The 15,482-nt window shown below is 42.4% G+C and overlaps 1 protein-coding gene across 3 annotated transcripts in view; it reads left to right on the top strand.

The window, feature by feature from the left end:
- The window catches only part of LOC129700480 (ankyrin-2-like), a 634,003-nt gene that overhangs the window by 140,511 nt on the left and 478,010 nt on the right, over positions 1-15,482 (top strand). The window contains exon 2 of one of the 3 annotated variants that reach the window (XM_055640993.1): positions 3,462-3,554. The exons of the other annotated variants lie outside the window; for them this stretch is intronic. Coding sequence (XP_055496968.1) covers positions 3,462-3,554 — 93 coding nt within the window. The remainder of the gene's footprint in view (positions 1-3,461; positions 3,555-15,482) is intronic. 3 annotated transcript variants of the gene reach the window in all.

The raw sequence follows: 15,482 nt of genomic DNA, 5'->3' as shown, positions 1-15,482 counted from the left end.
GAGTCAGGGGGGAGGAAAACTAGAGGTCTGAAAATGTTCAGACAAAATCAGAGCCGGCACCAGTGACCAAAGAAAGGTGGAACCCACAATGGTCCATTGTTGACTGGGAAAGAGGTGATAACGAAGGGATATATGAATGTGAACAGTGGAACTGGCAGGACGACTTAGGTGGAGGAGGGGTAGAGAGAGAGAAGGAATGCAGAGGTTACTTGAAATTAGAGAAATTAATATTCATATCGCTGGGTTGTAAGCTGCCCAAGTGAAATATGAGGTGCTGATCCTTCAAGTTGCATATGGCATCACACTAACAGTGGAGGGGGCACAGGATAGAAGGGTCAGTATGGGAAGGGGATATTGGCATCCGGGAGATGGCGTAAGTCAAGGCAGACTGAGCGTAGGTGTTCAGCGAAACAATTGCCCAGTCTGCGCTTGGTCCCGCCGATATTTAGTACACACTGAGAACAGCGGATGCAGTAGATGAGGTTGGAGGAGGTGCAAGTGAATCTCTGTCTCATCTGAAAGGACTGTCTGGGTCCCTGGATGAAGTTGAGGGAGGAGATACAGGGACAGTTGTTGCATCTCCTGCGGTTGCAGGAGAATATACCAGGGGAGAGAGTGGTTTTTGGTGGGAAGGGATGTGTTAACCACGGAGTTGTGGAGAGGGAATGGTCTCCGCGGAAGGCGAAAATGTGCGGAGGGGTAGATGTGACCAGTGGTGGGATCCTGTTGGAGATGGTGAAAATTCTGGCGTATTATGTGCTATAAGGAGGGGGAGCAAGAGCAGAGCTGTGTGACACGTGTGAGGGCCTCATTTATGATAGAAGAGGGGAACCCCTGTTCCCTAAAGAATGATTCCTCAGATGTCCTGCTATGGACGTTCTCTCGGTCTAAAGAAGGGTCTCAACCTGATACGTCACCTATTCTTTTTCTCCAGAGATGCTGCCTGACCCATTGAGTTACTCCTGTGGTTTGTTTCTATCTTCGGTGTAAACCAGCATTTACAGTTCCTTCCTACACATGATAGTTCACCAACTTTGATGGAATCTACTCACAATGATTAGTATGTTTGGACTCAGTACTTGGCCATAATCTCCCTTCTTTGAGAATACTTTTGACAATTTTGATTTTATTGGCATGGTGATGTATTCCATCACACATGACACGTTTCATATATGACAAGTTAGCCTAAATGGTTCTGAATATGGTGGGTAAGGCCAGATTATAACATTCATGAGCGTTTATTTCATGGATTAACAGGTAAACAGGAAAATTAAAGAACACAGAATTCTCATAAAGCTACCTCACATTTTAATTGCTGTAGAATTCTAGGACAACATACCTCTGACCATTTCTGTATTATTTGGCTTAAAATTATAATGCATGAGTTTATAATCATTTATCATTCAAGCATAGTAATGAATATGTTAGCAGGTAGATAATACGTCCTGGCCTATTATTTGCTTTTAGAAACTTCACTCCTTCCTCATTCCTTGCACAGCACCCATACCTCTCCTCATTGTGCTTCTGCAATGTAAATTCCTCACTTGAAAACAGACTCTATCTTCTTCCAAACTGAGGAAGGGGTCAGAATGGCTTAACATATGCTGCAGTGCATGTGCTTATGGAACTATTGAGAAATTTGTTTAATGGAAATAAACATGACTGTCTTTAAAGCTTGACTGCTTTCTTTTTTGAAATTTATTTCTTGTTCAATTTCTGCTATCCATCTATCTATCTATATGTTTCATATAGATTCACTTAATCTGTTATTCACTAAACAGATTTGTGAAATGCATACTTGCGTAGTATTTTAAGTAAGCACTGCTTGCAAAATTTTGTGAATGTGCAGGATACTTATGAACTGTTTATTGTGGAAGTGATATCTAATTGCTTGCTTTAAGCTGAAAAACAATGTTAAATATTACATTTTGACGAGAGCCTCCACATAATACAATTATGTTCCTGTATTATTCACTAGGGATGAGCATTTGAAAAAATTCTGTGTATATGTGTGATAGATTACTTCAATCCCAACAGTCAGAACTGATATCAAGAATGGATACATCCCCAACATGTGGCTTATCTTTGCCTTCTATATCAACATATTGGTTGAATATGTAAGGCACGATTAGTAAATTTCTTAATGACACTAAAATAGGCGTTATCGTAGACAGTAAAGATGGTTGTCAAAAATTATCTACAGAATCTTGATCAGTTGGTTCAGTGGGCCGAGAAATAGCAAATGGGTTTGAATTCAGATATGTGTGAGGTGTTGTAGTTTTGAGATCAAGCCAGGGCAGGACCTTCCCGTGAAATTTAGGGCCTTGGAGAGTGTTTTGGAATCGAGGGATCTAGGCGTGCATGCATGCATATTGTTCACTGAAAATAGTGTTATGGTGAAGAGAGTTTTGGGTATACTGGTCTTCAGTCAGAAAATTGAATGTAGAAGTTGGGACGTTATGTTACAGCCATACAAGATGTTAGTGAGACTGAGCTTAGATTATTGTGTTCAATTTTGGTTTATCCTGTTATAGGAAAGTTGCCATTAAGGTAGAAAGAGTGCACAAAAGATTTACAAGGATGTAAGAAGTATGAGCTATGCAGGGAGGTTGGACAACCTAAGAGTTCCTTGGAGCACTAGAGGCTGAGGAGTGCATAAAATCATGAGAGGAATAGATAGTGGGAAGTTTGAGGTGAGAAGGGAAAGATGTCTTAGGAACCTGAGAGGCAATTTTTTCACACAGACGGTGGTGGGGAGATGGAGCAAGCTGAAAGAGAACATAGTTGAGGTAGTTACAACAACAAATTTAAAATATATCTGGACAAATACATAGATGGGAAGGTTGAAACGGGTATGGATTAAACCCAGGCAAATGGGAATAGATTTGATATGGGGCCTTGGTTGGCATGAATGAGTTGGGATGTTGTATGACTTGTTATAGTCACTTAAAAAGCAAATGTGTCCTCAGATTGATTTCCCTCAAATCCACTGTACTTAAGGAAACTGAAAAGTGTACTTGGCATGAGGAAAACCTTGGCAGGGTTTACATGTGCTAAAACCATAGTCATAGCATCTACATTGATTCCAGGAACAATAAGAAATGGATGCATCTTTTTATAAAGATTAAAACTGTATTAATATTATTTCCAGTTTATTGACATTTATCTAATTGAGTCTTAATTTTAGTTTATTGCTATATTTAGGCCACAGGTATCAAATTAATAAAGAACAAGACCTGCAAATGAATGGGTTTATGAATAACCAGATTTTTTATGATTATGATGAACAAAAAATGCTCATCCCTACATTGCTTATTATAAAGTGACACTTTGCAACAGTTTTAATTCCAGGAATTGAAGGTTCCTGATATTTCCTTGCAAACAGTGTAATACCACAATACATTGCCATTGTTTTACTTTCTTGCACCATGACTGTTCTTTTTTTAATTCCCACATGACAGCAAGGTGGGAGTGAAATACCCCCCATTCCCCGGGAGAGGTTGTCACGTCACAGGGTAACTTTCCAGGATCAGATGGTCCCAAGTCGTCAGGAGGTAAAGCTTAATAAGCAAGTACTTGTGGTGCTGGACTTCTGTCATAGTTCTAAAGGAATCTTGAGACCCAAATTAAGAGACGTCATGCTTTGCCTGTCCATGTAAAAGTCACACAAACATTATTAACCAGCTTTTAACCAGCTTTTCCCCCAGCAATAACAAACCAATGATCTTTTTCCCCCCTGTTTCGTGCATTTTGTGGTCTGTAATCCTGGCAGATCCATCATTTGCATGTATTAACCATATCACTAAATGCTTTGTTTCAGCAAAATGGATTGTTTTGTTACGTGTCTTGTTATTACGAAAAGGTCCAATGAATATAACATTGTGGTAAATTTGTTCTTTAAAATATAATGCTTTGAGTGAACCACTTCAGATAAAACGATCAATTCCAAAACTGGTGCAATAACAAATGTGATTCTGTATTATGAAGCTGATTGTCTTGCATTGCAGAAGTTTTTTTGAGGTCCAAAATTTTGATGAAGATTAAATTAATGAATTGTGGCTAGTACTTACAAGGACCTTATACTACAGGTAATCAGGTGAAAAATCATTCTGAGTTTAAGTTTGATAGAAAATTATGGATCGGTCTGAATTTCAAAATGTATTTAAAAAATTTTTTTTTTTTAAATGCCATTAACTATGGGCTGTCTGATTTTCCATTTGCAGGTGTAACCATAACTACATTTTCAAGATTTTTCATAAATCTGAGCCAATAATAAACTGTTAATTCTGGAATTCCAAACTAAAAACAAAAAGTGTTCAAATCAATCAGCACCATCTATTGAAAAATAAATAGAATTAATGTTTCCAACTCTGGCCTAGGGTCTTCAACCCGAAATATTAGCCTGATTTCGTCCACAGATGCTGCCTGACTTTTTGTGTGTTTCCAACGTTATTATTTAATCCTGAGCCTCTATGTTATTTGCATTGACAACAAAATTCAAGTTTTATCCAGTGGAAGGACTGCTAAGAATATGCTGCAGTTTTGTCTAAATATTTGTGCCTTGTGTAAATTCCCATGATACTGCGAGGACATCGCCCCAGTTCAATGAAGTTTGAATCAAGAGACAGCCTTAGAAGCCAACAAGTTGCTTTCCAGCTACTCCCATTGTTAGCTAAATAATGTACATGTTGCATGTTAGGTGTGGAAATGTATTCAATTTTAGATTCAGATTCGCATTGGTTCATTGACATATACACCTACCTGAATGCAATAGAATTCCTTGTTTGGATGAAGATCAGTATACATATACTCATGATAACCAGAACAATAAGTACAATGACAGTGGAATAGTATAAAGATTGTGGTGCAATCTGAAGTAGTGGGAAAAAAACCAAATGAGGTAGAGTTAAGAGTAGAAATATTTGGCATCGCCTCCTGGAAATGGGTGCGAAAGAGATGATTAATTTAGGAATCTGATAGCAGTAGGAAAGAAGATGTTCTTAAGTCTGGATGTCCAGGCTTTCAAGTTCCTGTATCTTCACCCTGAGATAAAAGAACAAAAAGGGAATGACCAGGGTGGCTGGCATCTTTGATGATACTTGCAGCCTTTTTATAAGCACACCATGAAGATGAAGTGACAAGCCTGTGATGGATTGGTCTGTATTCATCACTGCAGTTTCAGAGTCAACAGCAGAGCAGTTGCCATACCAGGCTTAAGTGCATTACACTATGCACAATCAATAGTGCGTGTGTAGAAATTCGGGAGAATCCACGTGGACATGCCAAATCACAGATGCTCAAGAAAGCACAAAAATGAACGATTCTTGAAGCCTTTCCTTAGAACAAACTGATTATAAGTGTCAAGATTTTCTCTTCTATTATGGGCCAACTGTGTAACTTTGTTGCCACCATTTCCATGATTGGACAGCAGTCTTTATCAAGATAGAGAGGTGGTGTGTGTGTGCTGGGTGGAGATTCTGTGATTTTATGGTTTAGACAGAGAAAACCCGGGACATAATTTGGATCCGAGAGTATCATAGAGTATTTGCTCATCTCTGTGTACAGTGTACTCTCCAAAGACGTACAGGTTTGTCAGTTAATTGTCTTGGTAAATGACAATAGACAATAGGTGCAGGAGTAGGCCATTCAGCCCTTCGAGCCAGCACTGCCATTCAATGTGATCATGGCTGTTCATCCCCAATCAGTACCCCGTTCCTGCCTTCTCCCCATATCCCCTGACTCCGCTATTTTTAAGAGTCCTATCTAGCTCTCTTTTGAAAGCATCCAGTGAACCCACCTCCACCGCCCTCTGAGGCAGAGAATTCCACAGACTCACCACTCTCTGTGCGCCACCCTCTGGCCCGCTCTCCTCTGGCAGTGCTCTCCGTCTGAACAGTGAGGGGACCAGCTCAAGAGCAAAGAGCGGAGTGGGTCGGCGGGTAATGGATAACATCACAGCGTGCGGTGGAGCTTACTCCTGTGTCAGTGCGAACAAGGGATCAAGTGAGGTTACGCGCAGCGACTCTGGAGAGAAGACCCTTCTTCAGACTGAACTGAACTCTCATCGGTGAGAGTACTTGTGATTGTCTGAAGAAGGGTCTCGACCAGAACCGCAACCCTCTCCCCAGAGCCCCTGCCCGTCCCGCTGAGCCACCACAGACAGGGAGTTGAAGGTAGACACAAGGGGGGTCCACCTTCAACTTCACAGCCAAACAAAAAGCACAGAGTGCTGGAGGAATTCAACGGGCAAGGCAACACCCGCGGAGGGAACATATCACTTATCAGGAACCGCCGCGGGCCAGGACTCTCCCCCCCCCCCCAACAGAAAGGAACCGCAGATGCAGCCATCACCGCAAAACGTCTAAGAATGAACTGTAGATGCTGGGAAATCGAAGGGAGACAAAAATGCTGGAGAAACTCAGCGGGTGTGAAGCCCTGTCCCACTGTGCGAGTTCACCCAAGAGCTCTCCCGAGTTTAAAAAAAAATCAAAACTCGTGGTGTAGAATTAAAGTAGTGGGTACGTCGGAGCTCGGAACGTTTCAATAGACAATAAACAATAGGTTCGGGAGCAGGCCATTTGGTCCGAGCCAGCACCGCCATTCAATGTGATCATGGCTGATCGTCCCCAATCAGTACCCCGTTCCTGCCTTTTCCCCATATCCCCTGACTCAGCTATTTTTAAGAGCCCTATCTAGCTCGCTCTTGAAAGCATCCAGAGAACCTGCCTCCACCGCCCTCTGAGGCAGAGAATTCCACAGACTCACAACTCTCTGTGAGAAAAAGTGTTTCCTCGTCTCCGTTCTAAATGGCTTCCCCTTATTCTTAAACTGTGGCCCCTGGTTCTGGACTCACCCAACATCGGGAACATGTTTCCTGCCTCTAGCGTGTCCAAGCCCTTACCAAATCTTATATGTTTCAATGAGATCCCCTCTCAATCCTTCTGAACGTAGAGTGTACAAGCCCAGCTGCTCCATTCTCTGGGAATTAACCTTGTAAACCTCCTGCCATCCCGGGAATTAACCTTGTAAACCTACGCTGCACTCCCTCAATAGCAAGAATGTCCTTCCTCAAATTAGGGGACCAAAACCGCACACAATTCTCCAGGTGTGGTCTCACTAGAACTCTGTACAACTGCTGAAGGACCTCTTTGCTCCTATATTCGATTCCTCTTGTTATAAAGGCCAACATGCCATTTCTTTGCGCTAACGGCAGGTACTCGGGAAACGTGGTAACTCGTGAAGATTTTTCAACATGTTGAAAAATGTCCACATGTAAAATATACTCAGGATGTAAAAATTTGATACTTTTTAACACATAGTCATACCGTAGTAGCTCGTGACTTTACCGTAGTAGGACCTGGTCCAATATCACTATTGTATGTTCATGATGGAAATAAGAATACTCTGTATATTCATTACCTTTGAATTGTGGTTTAATGTAATCCCCCCATAATTTCTGAGTTCCATGTCACAATATCTATCAGACATACAGAATGTTGCAAGGTAATATCTTGCCCAAACTCAGTTGTATCTTTCTATCTCAATAAATATCACAAAATATGCCATTGTTTCAGCCACATTATGACAAAATATAGAAAGTAGGCTATTTGTTATCAGTCACCCCATCCCAGAAACAACAGTACTTAAAGAAGAACATTTGTTTTACTAATTTACGAGCATGTACCATACAGAGTCCGTTGATCTATATCCAACAAACTATTGTGATAATTGCATAAAAGGTATTATTGTCTAAGAAATTTGGTATGGAATGATAATCCATCTCAGTACTCATTCGGCAAGTCCCAAGATATAGATACTTTTCCCCCACCCCCAATCCCCCTCGCCCGATCTTCATTGAACCTACCATTTGACCGATCTTTTACTCAGCTGCTGTAACGTTTCCTTCCTATCAAAATCTCTGTGTAGCATCTCTGTCCCTATCTTCCAATTCCCACTTTGAAATAAAATACAACTTTCGACTTAAAATTTTCACAGCAGGATCGCTATATAAATGCAAATATATGGGCCGGCCCTGAGGACCAGGGAACTTGGGACAGTCAATGAAAATATCTGCAAGTCAGTCATTATTACAGTAAAGGAGGCGCTGAACGTCTAAAAGGTATTAAGGTAGGCAAATCTCCCAGGCCTGATCAGATATATCCGAGAACACTGTGTGAAGCTAGAGAAGAAATTCTAGGTATCCAGGCTGAGATATATGAGTTATTAAGTATGGGTGAGGTGCCAGAAGAATGGAGGGTGGCAAATGTTGTGCCTTTATTTAAGAAGGGATGCAAAGGAAAGCCTGGGGACCTGAGCCTAGCATCTATGGTTAGAATGATACTAAAGAGTATGTTGATGTATAATATATACATGCATTTCTATAGATAAGGGATGATTAGGGATACTAAGAATGGTTTTGTATGTGGGAGATTGGGCCTCACGAATTGAGTTTTTTGATGATGTAACCAAAAAGGTTGTTGAGGCTGTAGGAGTTGTCTATATGGATTTCAGCAAGGCATTTGACAAGGTTCTGCATGGTGTGGTGATCGGGAAGATTAGATCGCATGAGATCCAAGGAAACCTAGCCGACTGTGTAGGAAAGAACTGCAGATGCTGGTTTAAAGTGAAGATAGACACAAAATGCTAGAGTAACTCAGCGGGACAGGCAGCATCGCTGGAGAGAAGGAATGGGTGACATAGAAACATAGAAAATAGGTGCAGGAGTAGGCCATTCGGCCCTTCGAGCCTGCACCACCATTCAATATGATCATGGCTGATCATCCAACTCAGTATCCTGTACCTGCCTTCTCTCCATACCCCCTGATCCCTTTAGCCACAAGGGCCACATCTAACTCCCTCTTAAATATAGCCAATGAACTGGCCTCAACTACCTTCTGTGGCAGAGAGTTCCAGAGATTACATTTTGGGTCGAGACCCTTCTTCAGACTGGATAGACAATTGGCTTCATGGAAAGATGAAAAGGGTGATTGTGGAGAGTTGTTTCATGGACTGGAGGCCTGTGACTTGTAATGTGCCTCAGGGATTTGTGCTGGACCCATTGTTGCTTGTGGTTTATATCAACAATTTGGATGAGTATGTACAAGGCATGATTAGTAAGTTGGTACAGGTGCATAACCTTTTATCCGGAGTTCCGGAAACTGAAAAACTCCGAAAACCGGCCATTTTTTCCAGATGTTGTCTGCGCACCAAAGCTCGCGTTTTGCGCCAAACTTGACTCGAAACGACCCACGGTCAACCCAGGTCTGTACTACTGTAGCGGCTGCCTCCTCCCCGGAGACCGGGAGACGATTAAACATTTGTAAATTATTGCTTAAGTGTTAGTCTGTTAGTTTGGAGGGCCTTTATGTGAAGGGGGGGTGAAGGGGTAAACTTTAATTCTTAGTCCCCTACATGGTCGGAGAGGCGGGGAGCGGTCAATGCCTTACCGGGTCGCCGTGCAGTAAGCTCTGCAGCGCTGTGGCCGGTGGGGCTGCGGGCGGCGCCGGTTGTAACTCCGACCCTGGCTGCGAGGCGCTCCAAATCCAGCGGGGCCCGCGGCCGGACGCCCCAGCTCCGCGAATGTCGGGAGTCGGCGGCGTCGCAGCGCTGGGATACCCGTGCGGCAAGCTCCGGAGCGCTGTGGCCGCCGACTCCCAACGTTCGCGGAACGTCGCTGGATTTGGAGCCGCTCAGCCAGGGGTAGAGTTGCCGGGGTCGGAGCTCCAACCGGCGCCGCCTGCGGCCGGACGGAGCCCCCAGCTCCGCGAGGTTGGGAGTCGCCGACCAGGTAGGGGACTAAGAATTAAAGTTTCCCCCTTCACCCCTACTCCACCACCACCACATAAAATCCCTCCAAACTAACTGACCAACATTTATGCAATGATTCTCCCGGTCTCCGGGGAGGAGGCAGCTGCTCCAGACTTTTCAAGCCGCCCGCGCTACCTACCTAATCTACGCTAAAAATCTTCCATTCGGAAATCCGAAAATGTCCGAAATCCGACAAGTGTCTGATCCCAAGGCTTTCGGATAAAAGGTTGTGCACCTGTAGTATAAAAGGGTGGTATTATAGATGACAGATGGTTATCATAGGGTAACAGCAGAATATTGATCAGCTGGGCAAGTGGAGAGAAGAATGGTTAATAGAGTTTAATGCAGATAAATGTGGGGTCTTGCATTTGGGAAGTCTAGCTTGGGCTGGAACTTCACAGTAAATGGCAGGGCTCTGGGGAGTGTTGTAGAGCAGAGGGATATAGGAGCACAGGTACATAGTTCCTTGAAAGTGGCATCACAGGTAGATTAGGTGGTCAAGGTGTTTTTTGGTACATTGGCCTTCATGAGTCAGGGTTCCATGAGTGAGTGTAGAAGTTGGAATGCTATGTTACTGTTGTACATGGTGCTGTTGATGCCACAGCTGGGGTACGTGTTCAGTTTCAGTCACCCTGCTTTGGGAAATATATTGTTTTGCTGGAAAGAGTGCAGAGAAGATTACGAGGATGTTGCCAGGACTTGTGGGCCTGAGGTATGAGGAAAGGTTGGGCAGGCTAGAACTGTATTCCTTGGAGCATAGAAGGATGAGAGGTGATCTTATAGAAATGTATACGATCATGAGGGGTATAGATAGGGTAAATGCACAGAATCGTTACCCAGAGAGGGGAATCAAAATCCAGAGAACATAAGTTTAACGTGAGAGGTGAAATATTTAATGGGAACCTGAGGGGGAATGTTTTCATGCAGAGGGTGATGGGTACATAGGGCAGAGGAAGTATTTCAGGCGTGAACAATAACCACATTTATAATATATTTGGACAAGTATATGGATTCAAAATGTTCAGAGAGATATGGGCCAAACGTGGGCAGCTGGCAAGAGTGTAGATGGGGCACCTTGGTCGGCATTAACAAGCTTGGCTGAAGGGCCTGTTTCCATGCTGAAGGACTGCGATTCCATGGCACTCCTTGCTTCTATGATATCTAGTGATATTTAGCGTTCTAGTAAATATCTAGTGATATTTCATCGTTAATTGTGCTGTATATGTGAAAGTTGTTCTTAAAGAGTCATAAATTCATACAGCATGGAAATGGGCTCTTTAGCCAAACTTATCTATGCAGACAAAAATGCCCCATCAAAGTCACATTTATCTGCATTTGGCACATATCCCTCTAAACTTTTCCTATCCATGTGCTAGTTCAGACATCTTATAAATGTGGTTATTGTACATGCCTCCACTACTTCCTCTGGAAGCTCCTTTAATATTCTCACCATCCTCTGAATGGAAAAAGCTGCTCCTCAGAATCCTGTTAAATCGTTTCCCTCTCACCTTCAACTTGTTCTTTCTGGTTCTTGATTCCTCTACCCTGGGGTTAAAAAACTGCATTCACCTTATCTATTCTCTTCATGATTTTGCACTCCACTATATGATCACCACCCAGCCTCCTGTGCTCCAAGGAATAATCTCCTCGCCTCCCTAATCTCTCCCTATAGCTCAGGTACTCGAGTCCTGGCAGCATCCTCTTGTCTGCATCGGATAATATTATTATAACCTACAATACCATTTTTGTTTTCACTTGCTGGAGTAATGCATGTCACTGATCCTGACTTCCATTTGAAATCAGAATGTTATTTTTAGTGTAATTACAGGGCTCCTTGGGGAAATCTGGATGCTGACTTGTCACACATGTTTTTAAGTATTAACTTGTTGACTATAAGGCCTCAAGGACCCATCGGTTAATAATAAACCAGAAAATGCTGGAAACTCTCAGCAGGTCAGGCAGCATCAACGGAAAGAAAAATAGATAATGTTTCAAGTCTGGGATTTGTCATTAGAATTGAAAAAGAAGGAACAAGTTTGTACAGGAGGAGGGGGATACGTGGTATAAAGGGAATTTATCCAATGGATTGAGACAGAATAATTTATTCTGGCAGTTAAGAGACAATTAAGATCAGATTATATGTGCAATGAAATGTAATGTGCTGTTACTGTCAGCACCGTTGGACATACTCAGTTGCCCCGACAATAAAAACATTAAGCCGTTTTATTTTTATTTTGTACTGACAAGCCTGCTGGCCGTGCCCTGCAGACATACCATCAGCAGTTTCTCAATGGTAGAGAAGTCTACATTGTGAATATTGAATGCAGTACACTAGATTATGTAAGTGAATTGCTGCTTCACCTGGAAACACTGTTTGCCCCCCTGGATGGTGGGAAGGGAAGAGGTGAAGGGACAGGTATCTCATCACCAGCAGGTGTATACAACAGGGAGTGGTCGCCAGGGGTGGAATGCCGAAAGCTAAAGACTAGAGATACAATAACTGTCCTTTCACATTTTCCCACATTCCAGAAATGAAACAACAGACAATTACAATGCAATGTACAGGTAGTTCTGCTATAAAGCGTGTTCCAATAACGCAATTTGGCTATAATGTTACTGATGAATTAAATCACGTTATTGATGAATTAAGGAATTATGTATTGGTGATAACGGGATTTTGTTTGGGACAATTTCCAGTTAAAGTCACTTTGGAAATTGTCAAGCAAAAGAAAAGCTGCTTGGGAAATAGGAACAGTCCAGCGGAAAAATAACTGTTTCTATATAACTTCCCCACAGTAATCAGACATCATTGTCTCTTAAGAACACTGGCACACCGCAGGTGGCCATTGAAATTGAAAAGCAATTGCTTCTGTTGACACTAATACAATGATACTCGACGAAACAATGTGACATACAGCATTTAGTATTGTCAACTGGCAGTAACAAAAATAAACTTATAACTATTAAAAATACCTTAATTTTTAAAAATCCTGAAGGGAAAGCAGCTGTTATTGCAGGTCTAAATCTATCTGGCAACTAACTCGCTTTTCTCCATTGACACCATCTTTTTAATAACACTATTTTCTATGACACAAAGTTTCTTCGGATTGCAATTATCGCGATATATCATAATTACCAGTACCAGTACTGCATTTGGTGTTTAATTAAAGTTAGAGATAGAGCATGGAAACAAGCCCTTCGGCCCACTGAGTCCGTACCTGTGTAATTCCCACGGTGTAAAGCCAAGTTGATACAGACACACAGACAGCTAAGGCACAGTGTATGGTAAGTCCTTTAAAAGAAGGGGGGAGCAGGAGGGAGAAGGAGTAAAGACAACTTTTAAGAGGCAACCCACTAAGACCGCCTTGCGACCCACCTATGGGTCGAGAATTCTCGCTAATCTCCATGGCGACTTCATTCTAGTCGCCGCTAATTTTTTAACATGTTGAAAAATTCTTGGTGACCATAATGAGGCCGCGACTCGTTCCCAAAATGTGGGAACTCCTCACGACCCTGAAGGCAACTCCCCGGCAACCACCCATGACCATGTGGCGACTGCAAAGTCTCCTAAGTGGGACAGGCCCATAATTTACACCCAGTTGCCAGCCACTCTTACTCTGGCGTTACCCTGGCACTGACATCAGGTCCAATACAAGTGTAAGGAACAACATTTTATCTTCTGTGTGGGCATGTTACAGCTTAGAAGTCTCAATATCAAATTATCCAATTTTAGTTAACTTTCTTTCTCTTTGTATAAGAACCATCCATTTTTACCTGTCATGTTGATGGATAATTGGTAAGTTTGCAGACACAAACACTGGTGGAGTTATGAAGGCAGTCAAAAGATACATAAGGATATAGATCAGAGATGGATGTGCAGATATGGAGAGATGGGCAGATAAATGGCAGCTGGTGTTTAATCTGGTCAAAATGGTGTCTTGTACTTTGGGGGCTCAAATGGAAAGTATACAGTAAAAGACAGGACCCTCGGAAGCATAAATGTACAGAGGGATCTTGGGGTCCAAGTCCACTGCTCCCTGAAATAGCAACACAAGTAGATATAGACACAAGGAACTGCAGATGCTGGTTTACAAAAGAAAAACCCCACAATGTGTAGTAAGTCAACGAGTCAGGCAGTGACTTGTCTGGTCGGAACCATTCTTCAGGTTGATTGTAATGGGATGGAGAAAGTTGGAAAAGAGGTGGGGGCAGGACAAAGCCAGGCAAGTAATAGGTGGAGGTAGACAAAAATGCTGGAGAAACTCAGCGGGTGCAGCAGCATCTATGGAGCGAAGGAAATAGGCAACGTTTCGGGCCGAAACGTTGCCTATTTCCTTTGCTCCATGGATGCTGCCACACCCGCTGAGTTTCTCCAGCCTTTTTGTCTACCTTCGATGTTCCAGCATCTGCAGTTCATTCTTGAACAAGTGATAGGTGGATACAGGCAATAATTTTTTGGCACACTGTTGGAGAAAGGTTATCGGTGGGAAGAGAACAAAAGGCTGTGAAATAAAGAGAGAAGAGGCATGAAATGTGAAGCCAAATGGAGGGATATAGATGGAAAGGATCAGGAGAAGGGGAAACGGGTTGAGATAGTGGGATAAATTGGTGCGGATCCAGGTAGAGCACAGAGATGAGAGGGAAGGAGAAAGAACAGTGATGTTATCAGTAAGTTAATTAAAATGAGAAAATTCAGTGTTCATACTGTTGGGCTGTACACAAGCAGATAGGTTGGTAAAGAATGCATACTGAATAGTCAGGGCGTTGCACGTAGATATTGGGAAGTCATGTTGCAACGATATGAAACTTTAGTGTTCTTCACTTGGAGTATTCTGTGTTGTTCTGATTGCTGCGATGTAGGTGTAATGTGGAGACACTGGAGAGGGTGCAGAAGAGTTCACCAAGATGCCGCCTGAATTAGAGAGTATTAGCTACAGGGAGAGCTAAAAATGTAAAGGAATTCAGCGGGACAAGCAGCATTTGTGGAATGAAATCGACAGTCGGCATTTTAGACCAAGACCCTTCAAGTATGCTTCCAGCTACAAAGAGTTGTTGCAGACAGATGATTAGCTTAATTTGACATTGTGGTCGGCACAGCTATCGTGGGCCGAAGAGCCTGTTCTATGATTAACAGCAGCATCTGAAAGGGTTCACCACCAGATTTCCAAAGCACATTTCTTGTTTTGGATGCTGGCCTTTTAACTTGAAAATCATGGTTCTATGATTCAAATTGAATACCGCTTGACATTTCTTTATGCATTATTCTGTGCAGACAATTCTCCACCTGTTTCCATACCCGTCTGTGAAATTTATGCCATATTTCTGTTTGCTTTGACTTGTCTTATTGAATCTACAGCTGTTTAACTGGAGGAGCTTAGGAAAATAGGATGAGCTTTTTTTTTAAAGAAAACAGAATTTCTGCATTTTATATCAGTAAAGTTAATATTGGGAGGATTTTTAAATGTATGGTATTTTTTAAATTAAAAATATCTGACACTCCTTTTGCGTTTCTGCATTTGTTCGTATGGTAGTTTCTCTCTGTTTTTGTGTATTTACTTGTGAAATAAGGAGAGAAGAGGCATGAAATGTGAAGCCAAAGGAAGGGATATAGATGGAAAAGAAGCAGTGAATTTTCAGCTCGCTGTTCTTGGAATCCCAAAGGATTCTGTACAGTC

Source organism: Leucoraja erinacea, chromosome 1 (assembly GCF_028641065.1).
Source record: "Leucoraja erinacea ecotype New England chromosome 1, Leri_hhj_1, whole genome shotgun sequence".
NCBI classification, from domain to species: domain Eukaryota; kingdom Metazoa; phylum Chordata; class Chondrichthyes; order Rajiformes; family Rajidae; genus Leucoraja; species Leucoraja erinaceus.
The sequence above is the reverse complement of the archived record's forward strand: the minus strand, read 5'-3'. Positions and strand labels throughout refer to the sequence as shown.